Source organism: Zosterops lateralis (genome assembly GCF_965231275.1).
Source record: "Zosterops lateralis genome assembly, chromosome: 8".
In the NCBI taxonomy this organism is placed as follows: Eukaryota; Metazoa; Chordata; class Aves; order Passeriformes; family Zosteropidae; genus Zosterops; species Zosterops lateralis.
In genome coordinates this window covers 20,473,599-20,485,225 of record NC_139768.1, presented here as the reverse complement: position 1 = coordinate 20,485,225, position 11,627 = coordinate 20,473,599, and the positions used below count along the sequence as shown (strand labels likewise).

General features: G+C 50.5%; 1 protein-coding gene across 2 annotated transcripts in view; it reads left to right on the top strand.

The window, feature by feature from the left end:
* The first annotated feature begins 410 nt into the window (after nt 1-410).
* Nucleotides 411-11,627, top strand: part of AFAP1L2 (actin filament associated protein 1 like 2) — a 66,718-nt gene continuing 55,501 nt past the window's right edge. For both annotated transcript variants that reach the window (XM_083866970.1, XM_083866969.1), the window contains exon 1: nt 411-492. In XM_083866970.1, coding sequence (XP_083723096.1) covers nt 477-492 — 16 coding nt within the window. In that variant the 5' untranslated portion in view covers nt 411-476. The remainder of the gene's footprint in view (nt 493-11,627) is intronic.

The window sequence follows — 11,627 nt, the reverse complement described above, 5'->3', positions numbered from 1 at the left end:
CTGGCAGCTCCTCCCTGGGCTCACGGCACCGGGACCACACGGGGCTATCCCGGGATAACCAGGCTCTGTCCCGGAACGTCTCCAAAGCCCCCCAGATGGCAGCCAGAGATCACCATCCCACACACGAGTATCCCCAAGAGCCGCTCCCCCGCCTCATCCCAGCGCCCGCTGCTCTCCTCTCCTGCCGCCGGCCCCGGCCCGGCGCTTCTCCCGGGGCCCGGCCGTGGGGAGGGGAGGGCGGCCCGGCGGTGGCCCGGCGGTGTCCTCTCCGGTGCCAGAGACCGGTCCCGGCTCCCGGAGCGCCGATCCCGGGGGTGCGCGGCCCCGGGGCGGGGCAGGCGGGCGGGGCGGGGCGGGCCGGCCGGGGCAGCCGGCGCTGCTGGAGCCGGGGCTGCGGAGCGGAGCGGAGCTCGCTGAGGGCAGCGCCGTGTCCCGCAGCCCTCGGGAGTGGCCGGGCCGCGGCCCCGCTCGCCGCCATGGAGAAGTACAAAGGTGAGGGCAGAGGGGCGGCCCGGTGTCCGTGTCCCGCTCGGGGGCGGCGGTCTGGGGTCTGTGGGGTGACAGACCCGCTGACACGGCCCCGCGGATTGCTGTCCCTGTCCCCCGTGGGAAGGCGGCGGCGGGATGCGGGGGCAGCTCCCGGGGCGATGTTTCCCGGGAGGGGGAGCGGGACCGGCGGCGGGAAGGGGATCCCTGTGAGCGCAGCCCGGGTCCTGTAGGGCTGTCCCGCCGGGGCGCTCAGGGCCGGGGTCCCGCTCCGCCGAGGAGGAGGAGGACGGATGGTGGGGACGGGGACTGGCTCCCGGGGAGGTGATCTCCGCCAGGGGGGCAGGGACCGGGTCAGCTCGGGGATGGAGGGGAAGCGGAGCCCACAGAGGGGCAGGGATCGGGTCAGCTCGGGGATGGAGGGGAAGCGGGGCCCGCAGGGGGGCAGGGATCGGGTCAGCTCGGGGATGGAGGCGAAGCGGGGCCCGCAGCGGGGCCGGTGCGGGAGCGATGGGGAAGGAGCGGGGCAGGTCCCCGCCGGGATGTGCAGTCCCTGCCTACCTGCCCCGGGAACCGGGTAGGAAGGGAAGGAGAAGGGGGGTGATGTGGGAACATGTCACGGTTTACCCGATCCGGAGATCGGGACCTTTTTTTGGCACTTAAAAGCCGCGGCGTGTCGCGTTCTCTGCAGCCGCTCAGTCTGGCATTGCCCGCCCCGTCTCTCGCCCCAAACACCCATTGCGTGCAGTTCCCCCCTCCCGGGCCGAGCGGGCACGGCACTGACTGTCCTGGGCTCTACACGCGAATAGTTTTGGTGGTTAGGGAGAGGGCAGGTGAGCAGCTCCCAGCTTTCTCCCTGGCAGGTCTCATCCGGGCTGGCTGTCACCCACAGCCCGTTGATGTCCCCTCGATCAATGGCTCTGGCGCTTCCTGTGTGATGCTCCGTGTTCATGAGCGCCGGGGCTGGCACACCTCAGCTCCGCTGCCATGGGCACTCCTGGACGCTGCTCAAACACGAGCTCCCCTTGCCAGCTGAGGGGCGGGCGGTGGGATGCGGTGCCCGGGCACGGGGCACTGGGATGAGGTGTGCGGGTGCTCTGCCATTTCTGCTCCTGCTGATGTGTGAAAACCTCCCCTGCAGGAGGCGGACCCACCACTTGTGCAGCACGGAGTAAGTCTGCGGTAAATTTTACCTGTTGAGAGGAAATGTGACTCTCCTTGTAAAACTGTTGTCCTCCTCATGGAACTCGAACATTTAAGTGGGGAACTTGGTACTAAACAAATGTATTTCTGCCAGACCCCACTTATTACTGTCAAACCAGAAAGGTTTGCTTAGACCTCAGGAGATGCATTTGAGCTAATAGCATAGCTCATTTCTCAGTCCTGCTTTGGTGGGGGCTCCGTATGTTCAGGTATCATATTGTGTGGTGTTAACTTTTGCCAGGACTGTGTGGGTTTTTTCACTGTGCAATACTTCAGCATTCTGACAGGGCTGGCACTGTGCTGCCTGTTGCATTCTGATCCTTTTCCTCCTTACAACTAATGCTTTACAGGCCTGATAAGCACAATAATAACACACTGCAAAAGCGATCTTAAGGATTATATTACAAATCAAATATTGTGTAGTTAGTTTGGGGTTGTTTTTCTTTTTTTTCATCCTGGCAGGGTCTGCACAATTCCATTCAGTTCCAGTAGCAAAGCAGTAGATTCATTAAGATTCAGCTATGTTTTGTATATTGTCTTTTTAAATATGCACACTGCTCCCTCAGAGCAGCGGGATGTTGTGCACATGTGTGATGAATAAATAGCGAGCACAACTGACGGCGGAGCCCTGCCAGTGCTTTTTTGTGTTGGTGCTGAGGGTGGGAGCGGGGGTGGTAATGAGGCACTGCCAGCCCTGCAGGGCAGCCACAGGCAGTGGCACAGCTGGGTCAGTGCCTGGGAGGTGTCCCCAGTGTGGGGGTGACTGGAGTCACCTGGACAGGGGCTGGGCTGGAGAAGAGCACGTGGAGCTGGGAGCCTTGAGGTGGAGAGGGCAGACAAGTGGGTTGTTATTAATAAGCACGGGGGATATGTGCCTGTTCTGGGGGGGATAATTTGTTGATGCCTTGCTATGGGAAGTCTTTGTCCTTGCCACTTAGGCAGGCAGAGTGCTCGTGCAGGGAAATCCTGTAATGAAAGAGGTGGATGGACTCGAGGAGGGCTGTTGAGCAATGAATTGGTGTTCCGAGAAAATGAATTTGACTACGAGATCTGTCTCTACTACTTATGAAATTAAGTTTGCAAGCCTCAGGAAACAGCAGCATCTTTCCTTTAAACACGGGCAGGGATGTGCAATAATCCAGGCTCTAAGCTGGCACGTGCAAGAGTCTCTCCTGTTTCAATGGCAGGTGAAGCAGCCACAGGAATCTGGTTGGGTGGAGCGTGCAGAGCCAGGTGGGGTGGGAGGCTGGGGCTGGTGGCTGGCAGGGTGGCACCCATAGAGTGGGAAGAGCTCAGGCTGTTGGACTTGCATGGTGGGAAGTGAAGGAGAGATTGTGAAACTCTCCTGGGAATGGGTTTCCTTTCCCAGCCACTGCAAATGAGGTTGCAAGGCCAGCTGCATAGGAGGACACTGCCTCTTGACTCCTCTTAGGCCGTTGAAGCACTGAAGGATAATCTCGATGTGCAGGAGGGTTTTTTTTTTCTCTGCCAGGCCTCCCTGAAGAATGTCTGCTGTTGGTGAAGATGCTGTTTAAAAAGGCACCTTCTCCCTGTGATTAGGGAGTGTGTGTGAGGTATAAAGAGCAACAGACCCAACAGCCCAAGGGGACAAGAGGGAGACCTCCAGAGAGCAGGTGTGACCAAAGGTGGTCACTGTACCCACAGCTGTGTAGTGACAAGGACAGAGCTGCTGGTCTCTTGCTCTTGCTCCTCCTCTATTTCCTGTGAGTGCTCTCACCCCCTTCTCATGTGTTCTGCCTTTGAATATGACAACTCTCCCAACTTGTGCTCCCTGTTCTAGGGGCATTATGATTTCTTGCCTACTCCTTACCACTCTTGTCTGACATGTCTGGCTGGTCCATGACCAACCATCTGCAGACCCTGGGAGGGGAAGAGGTGCTCAGTGCACTGTTATGATGAGGGATGTGTTCGTGACACCTTCATTTACCTGCCATCTCTGTCAAGTCCTCTCAGACTGATGCCCTTGTCACTGCAGTCATGGGTGATGCAGCCCTATGCTCATAGTCTAAAGTGTCAGGTGATGTGAGCCTGGAGGGTTTTGTAAGATTATTACTGTATTTTAAATGTGTTAGAGGTCTGTAATGGAAATCAGAACAACTTCCAGCCCAGTTCTTCAAAGAGAAGTGTTTGGCATTCATGTTTTACTATCTCTGTTGAGCAAAGATTCAAGCTTCACATTCCTTGTCAGAGGGTCCTTGGAAGTGTTTGCAGTGCTCCCCCAAGGAGATGAATATTGTTTGCCCATGAAGGAGAGATTGTCTTCTCAACAGAAGCCAACAGTTTAGTGTTGATAAGGAGTAAAATGGTGACTTGGTAGAAAGAAGTGTTTGCTTTCTAAGTTAACATGTTTTAACTGAGAGGGGAAAGGGGGTGGGTCTGTTTAGGATTAGGGCATGTGTTCTTTTCCACATGTTCTTGCACATACTAAGGGATATGCTTGGACTTAGACTGAAAAGTGGAGACATGGATGAAAGACATGAGCCCTGGATGTTGCCCTTATTCTTCAGCCTTCTGATCTTATTTACATATTTCTACTGGAGATTCTCACGCATGTAATGTAAACAAAAGTCGATTGCTTTCTCATCTCTCTCTGTGATGGACTGCTGATTTGACCACTGGGGTCAGAGGAGTGTTCCCCTCATCTCCCAATCCTTGATCAAATCCCAAATCCTATTCAAACCCCAAATCATAATAAACTTCCTCTTTCTCTGTTCACCTCAGAACCTGATATAAGCGTAGTTCTTTTGTGTGGTAGAACAGCAACCCCTGATAACAATCTGAGGTGCTTTATAAACTATTGTTAATCAGAGTTGGAAATGGACTGATTCATATGAACAAGATCTGGGCTCTCTGCAGATATATGCGGTTTCTCCTCAGCTGATTGTCCACACAGCTGTTGTGTTTAACTCATTGTCTTGGTCTGGCAACTGGAGAAAGCAGGGCAATGTACTGCTCTGTGCCAAATCCAGTACAACTTTCAGCTGCTGGGCTCAGCTTTTTTTTTAAATGAAGATGAAAATTAGTGTCATGCATAACCTCATAACATACACAGTAACTGTCACTTATGTCAGAGGGACCCTGCTTGGTTTGGAGAATGGAACAGACTCTGTTGGGGAATAGGCAGCAGGAGTGCAGAGTTATTTACTCTGCAGGGCTTGAGGACATGAAATCTTTGTTCTGTGACTGAAACCACAGCCTGTCTCACACATCTGCCATGCCCACTCTTCCATCCCACCTGTGCCAGTACAGTACTTCTATCTCTTCCAGCACAGCTGCAGTTCTTGTTTGAGCAGGGCACATGAGGTTGCTCTGAGTTGTATTACACTCACACAAGGCTCTCCAGTGCTCCCCACACCAGGACAGGCTCACTGCAGATGGGCTGTAGGGCTGCTGGCTTCAGCCCCATTTCATGAGCAGTGATGGCTCTTGGGAAGTGTGTATGTAAATGCTGTAACACTGCTGTGTAAATGTGTGTAAGGTTTGTGCTCCTTTTGCTGTCCCCCAAATGATTACTGGGGCTAGCTCCAGTGTCTTGAGATTAAAGGGCAGGGGAGCAGAACTCCTGCAGCCCTGCTGCTCTGGGGTCTGTACCCCATCTGTGTCACTACCAAAATAGCCAAGAGCCCTGCTTCTAAAGCCAGGACAGAAGCTTTCTTCCAAAAGAAAAAAAAAGGATAAAAGCTAACTCACAAGCTCTGAGCCTTTGGGCATCTGCTTTTGGAATGCTCTAGACAGGGCACGAGGCCTTCCTTTGCCTTTGTGTGTAAGCAAGTCTTGTTCCCCTTGCTCCCCACACCTTCACCTCTCCTCAGAGCTGTGTGCCTGGCTGGGGACAGGAGACACTGCCTGAATGACTTTATTGTTCCTGGGCTCTCACTGATGGCTTTCATTGAACACCCACAGCCAGGAACACAAGGAGTGTCTATGCAAAAATGCTTGTACTGCTTTATGCTGGGGCATGGCTGGCTCTTTCAGCTCCCAGCAGCAATGGTGGGCTGGGGGCAAGCAGGGAACTGGGCAGCTCATGTCACCCAGGCTGTGCAGGGCTTTAAAATCAGAGTTCTGGACACCTGCTTAGCTGCATACTTGTTCCTCAATGTTTCCATCCCAACATACAGTACATATGAAAGATTTAGTGATTAGATTGAATGCCTTAAGATTTCATGGCAAATTCATGGCAAATGGACCTGTATCCTGAGCTCCTTCACCAGTGGTGAATGCTGTCCTTGCAACCATCCTCCCTAGATCAAGGGAAATTAGAGATGCTCTAGTTCTTTTGAGAAGTCTTTATAAACTCTAATTTGCTGTACCCTCTGGGAAGGCAGGATTCGTGTAATGCAGGGAAGTGCATCTTCAGGCAATAGCAACCAGAGAGCCCAGAGCTGTAGGGGATATCTTGGGGAACCAAAAATAAGAGGTGCATCTATCATCAAAGGGGATGCAGAGCATGTGCACCCAGGGCATAGGTGTTCCTCTTTAAAGCTGTCTGGCTGAAGCACAGATCCAGACCCAACAAGTGAATTGGGATCCTACAGTCACACAGCCAGTTGGATGACCTGCATATTATTGTTTACTTCATCTTGGAAGTTGAGTCATTTGTGCTTTTCTTTTGGGTCAACAGACAAGACAGACTGGTCCAGTCTGTGCTGCAGCCTGTCAGCACAGCTCTGGGGTCAGAGATGTGTCTGACAGGGGCTTGTTCCAAGGAACTACTGGTGCAGGTTTTCATACTTTCTGGGATGGAGCTGCTGGGTTGGTGGTGGATTGGGAAGAAGTGTCAGTGAACTGGCAAATTCCCTGGCAGTAGCTGAGAGAGGGCATTTCCATTGTAAGAGCTGTGCTGCCCTGTGAAAAAGAGGGGTTAAATTTGGGAACTTCTTGCTGTGTGCTGTGGTGCATGGCTAAAAAACCTTGTGTGAACCAGAGGAATGACTGTAGAAGTTCACAAACCAAAAAATCTGTTCAGCAGTGTTTAGTAGGAAGCCTCCAGTCTTCTGGTACCCGACATTCTTTTTTTTTTTTTTTAACAAATAAAATACTAAATTTACTTGAATCCAGGGAGTGGAGCTTGAGGAGGGAAAAGCCTCCAAAACAAACAGGAGTTGCTAAGGGTGGCCAGAGGGGCTGAGGCTTTGGTGAAGCTCAGCAGAGCTGGCGTCGTGCCTGCCTGCGCCCCTCGTGCGGGGCTGAGCCTCCAAACCTGGCCAGGACAGGGAGCAGCCAGGGCTGCAGCCACCCTGAGTGCTCTGCCTTGGGGCTGCTGGGCCAGGCTGGGAGAGCAGCCCTTGCTGGAGGAGCTGAGAGTGGGGCAGTTCCCACCACAGGGAGGGATTGGGGATTGTGTCCCCATCCAGAGGACATGTGGTGTATCAGGGCGCTGGGAAACATGCTGTGTTGGTCTGAAGTTCAAAGGACAAGAGCCAGGACTTATTAAAATATATTTCCCTTCTGCCCCTGCACTGACCTATTGCTTTCTCCATGGGCAAAATTCCATAGAAAGCAAGCCTGAGGATGGTTTGGAGCGTGGCAACATTGTCTTTGGTTGTAAGCAGCTCTGTCTGGAAGTAAATATCTCAGAATTATGGGATCAGACTGAAACTCCCACGTAACATACAGAGTTGGCCACTTGCAATTTAATAAAAGTATTTCCTCTCCTTGGGTGGACTGTGCTCTGTGTTGCATAAAGATTTTCTGATATTTTTCTTTTTTTTTTTTTTTTATGCTTTGGATCTGCATAGGATAGAAGTAGAGCACAAAGCTTAGAAAAAGCCTGGGAAATAGGGATTCACAAGTCTTAGCTGGCAGTTTAGCCTGTGGGCTTCTTATTTCTGAGTGTAGGAATCTCCTCCAGAGATAACCAGGAGCAGTAGCTACCCCCAGCACTGGTGAGATGCATGTAGGGTTTTTTTACTTCCTTTTGTGTTGTAAGAGACTGAATCTTTTAAGAAATATTTTTAGATTCCTGATTTTGCTAATAATTAATGAGGCTTTCCAGAGCTGGCAGTGAGTTTGGGGTGTAGAGGTGGGCAGCTAAGCAGTTGGGATGCTTTTTGAAGAAGTTTGCATAACACTTTGGCAGCAGTGCTTCGAAAGAGGTGGGTCTGAGCCAGGAGATTCTTACAGTTCGTGCTCAAGTTGTGGCTCAAGCCCTTCCCTCTTGGACTGAGTGAGATGGGGATCAAGTCTTGGTCTGCTGCAAGGAGGGGATCTCTGTCCTGCAGCCTCTGTGTGTTCTGAGGCAGCCAGGCCAGGCAGGTGATGAGGGGAAGCATGTGTGCAGCTCCTGTGAGATGAGATAAGGTATCTGCAAAGAGATCTCTGATCCAAAGTTGCTCTGCAGATCTCATCATTGCTATTTATCACTGCAAACTATGAAAACTATTAAGGCTGGGGAGAAAGAGCTGGCTCACAGCTCTCAGTTTCTCTGAGAACCTGAGTTGCACAAGGTTATGTGATGTCACAAGTGGCTTTTGCTGAAAAGTCCTCCACAAGTGTGTGTGAAATTTGGGACTTTCTTCTGCTGAGGAATGCAACCAAGCCAGCTGCAGCTCCACAGCCTTCCAGCTCTGTCAGTCTGTCATCTCTGGAAGGAGCCCACATATTTGTTCAGACAGTCCCAGTGCCAAACGGCTCTGACTTCTGATGGTCCTGCTGTGAATGAGCTGAAATCAGGGGAATGCAGAGAGACTTTTTGGTGCCTGTTGGTAACAGGTACGTGGTTGCAGCAGTTAGGGGGCCAACACTTGTGGCAGCAAAACATCACAAGTCTGGAAGCTGGGGCTGACTTTAAAAGTGGAGATGTGGCCAGCCCAGGCTTGTGCAGTGGCTTGTGACAGCTGGAGACCGTCTGCTGCATCCATCCCATCAACAGCTTCATCCAGGCTGCTTGGCTGGGGAGCACATCCTGTGTCCTTTGTATAAATCCAGCATCTTCAAGGATCTTTTGTGTTCTACTGCAGTCTCTAAAAATGTGCCACGTAGTCTTGAACGGTGGGAACGTCTGCTCTTTTTATTGTCATACGTTTCAGACTTCTCCATGGCTCTGGGGAATGCAGCATCAGGCAGAGAGCTGGGATTGTAGTGTACAGTTCCACATCTGCTAAAGGTTTGTCTGATCTTGGTAGCTGCTGAAATGTGGTAAAGAAGAAGAGAACACTCAGACTAATTGAGCTCAGTTAGCAAAGAGCTAACTGTTAATTAGCTGTCTTTACCTTGCCATGGTTCCCTAGGCAGAGGGGTGGGATGTGCATTCATATCACCCAAGCACAGCCAGGTTTTTGGTCCTTGTTGGGAATTCAGTACACATGCACTGGGGTGCATCTCTTTGGCTAAGATATGAGCTCTGGATGAAGCTGTATAAACTAGGTCCAAGTGGGGGTGCCAGGAAAAGGCAGGGAAGCCTGGCTGATTCCAGTGATCAGGAGCCCTCCTCCCTGAGCCTGAGGTCACAGACAGCTGGGGGCACACTGAGCAGAGTGGCTCTGGCTTCACCATCTAAGCTGCAGGGGTCTGGATTCTGCTGGGCAGCACGGTGGCTACGTGCCTTTTCTTCAGTCCATGTGGGTTGTTTACTTCATCTGGGCCACGTTGCACTTGGTGCCTGGGGCTCTAGGTGTAGCCAGTGCTGGGCCTGCAGGTGCTTTTGGAGTTCAGCAGCCTCACCTGTCTCGTTGGAAGATGGTCACAAGTGCCCCAGAGCTGTGCAGACACCAGTGAAATGTGCACGTGACAGTTTTGGGTGGTTTTGGTCTTCTCCCACGCCAGTGTTTGTGCTCCACACTTGAGCCTTTCTCCTCTGAGCAGCGGTGTCAGGGCTGAATATAGTTGTTGGTGAGCCTGTGCAGGGTCACAGTGACCTAAAAGCCAGTGACCTTTGGAAAAAGTCAGTCATGTCTGCAGAGCAGCTTCTTCACCCTTCACCCACCAATCCATCCAGCAATACCTCCTTCAGCCAGGCTGTGAGAAAGCTGTAGGAAGACATGAGCACTAAACTTCTCATGATGCTCCTAATCAAGGGTTACTGGCTTCTGTCTATAACTTAAGTAATCATAGCACTAAGGAGTTAATAATATAATCAGCTTCTGCTAGCAAGGGCCTGTCTTGTTTCAACAGAAGTCAGCTACCAAACTATTTAGCAAAGCAACACTTGTAAATTATTTACTCTTGAGTTAAGCATGGTATTATTTTATATAAACAAAGGTTTTCATTACTGCTTCAACTTTATTCCATTTTCTCTCAACTAGTCATGTTACAGGATACACACACATATCCATGCACAGTGAATCTTGCCTTTCTCTAATGATCAGTGCTAGCTGATGATATTACCTAGTTGCCTACATGCCACATCAGTTTAATTTGCTGTAGCTAGAGCTTTGAAATTGTCTCCCTCATGAGATGATGCTTCTCGAAAACTAGGTTGTCTTCCAGGTGTTGAAAGGAATTATTGACTTGTTTGGTGCTGGCTGCCCTAATGCAGTTCTGTACAGACCCTGTAACTGAGTAAAACGTGTCAGAAAATTATCAATGCTCCAAATGTGGTTTGGCTTATGTTTGAATCCGTGTGAGCTCCAAGGTCTAGGAAAATTTGCCAGTAAATCAGTCACAAAGTGTATTAATTATGCCAACGTATACTCTTGATTTCTGGGATATTGAACTGTAATTCTGTCTCTGACTGTGATATGCAGCTCTGGAGACACTGTTGATGTGGTCTGTCATCTGAGCACTTGGATCATGGTAGCTCATCACACTCTCAACTCAGTGGGCTCTTGCTTTAATCACCTGTATATTCCAACATACTGATTGAATCTGTTTATGTGGGTTCCACTGGTCTACATTGAGCCAGTGTAAGCTGGCAGTGTGTGAAGCCAGACCTGGCAAGGATGCTTGAAGCCTGTGCCTGTTGGCATCCTGCACTAGTTAACTTCAGTGAGTGTAGTTTTCCTATCAGGTTATTCAAACAGATGCTCTCTGAGTGTAGAAGAGATCTATTTCTGGAAATTGAAGTGGGAGTTGGCAGAGTGGGGGGAAGTGAAATTGCAATCAAAATTCCCATACTTTATCCTAAAGCCTGAATTCCCACGTCTGGCTGAGAGGAGAAACAAATGCTTTCTAGACCCAGGAGGCTCAGCATTCCCCGAAACAGAATGATTTATTTTTAATTCTGATAGTTCACTGCAGCTCTTAAACCAAAAGAGCAGTGACAGTTTTATTATACTACTTAGAAATAAAGGCAGCAAGCTCTGGGCGATGCTGAGGTTGAAAAACCTGGAGTGCTGTAGGAAGGGAGGGCAGGTTCATCCAGACATTTGAGCCCTGCTGAGTCCAGCCCAGACAGAGCATGGCCTGAATTGGAGGGGCAGCACCCAGAGGCAAAGTTTGACTCTGGCTGGAAATCTGTGTTAAACAGCACAGCATTTTACATTCGTGTTTCTTTGGATTGGCTACGTCAGCCTTCCTTCAATTCTTTGGCCTAAATAATGGCATCCCCTAAGCTTATATGCTGGTGGTTTTTTAATTTTGTTTTGTTTTGTTTTGTTTTGTTTTTTTGTTTTTTTGGTTTTTTTTCATTTGCTGCTGATACCATTTCAGCCATGGTCAGTCTTTTATTCTTGTGATGGTCAGTTACAGCTCCCACAGGAATGCCAAAGCCATGGGGACTGACAGGAGCACAGATGGGTGTTGAGCACAGAGAACAGTACTCGTGTGAGAGGGATTGAAGATCATAAATAGGGTGTCCTATTAGTGCTGTCAGGGGATAAAATGGACCATCCTTGTAGATAACTCAGGTTGCTAGCTGTCCCTTTGAAACTGGCATTGCCCCAAAGCCAGGATAAGAGCCATGGGCTGTTGGGTACCATTTCCAGATCACACATTCTTATGCCTTTGGCTGCTCAGTGTCACCATTAAAAAATGTGTAG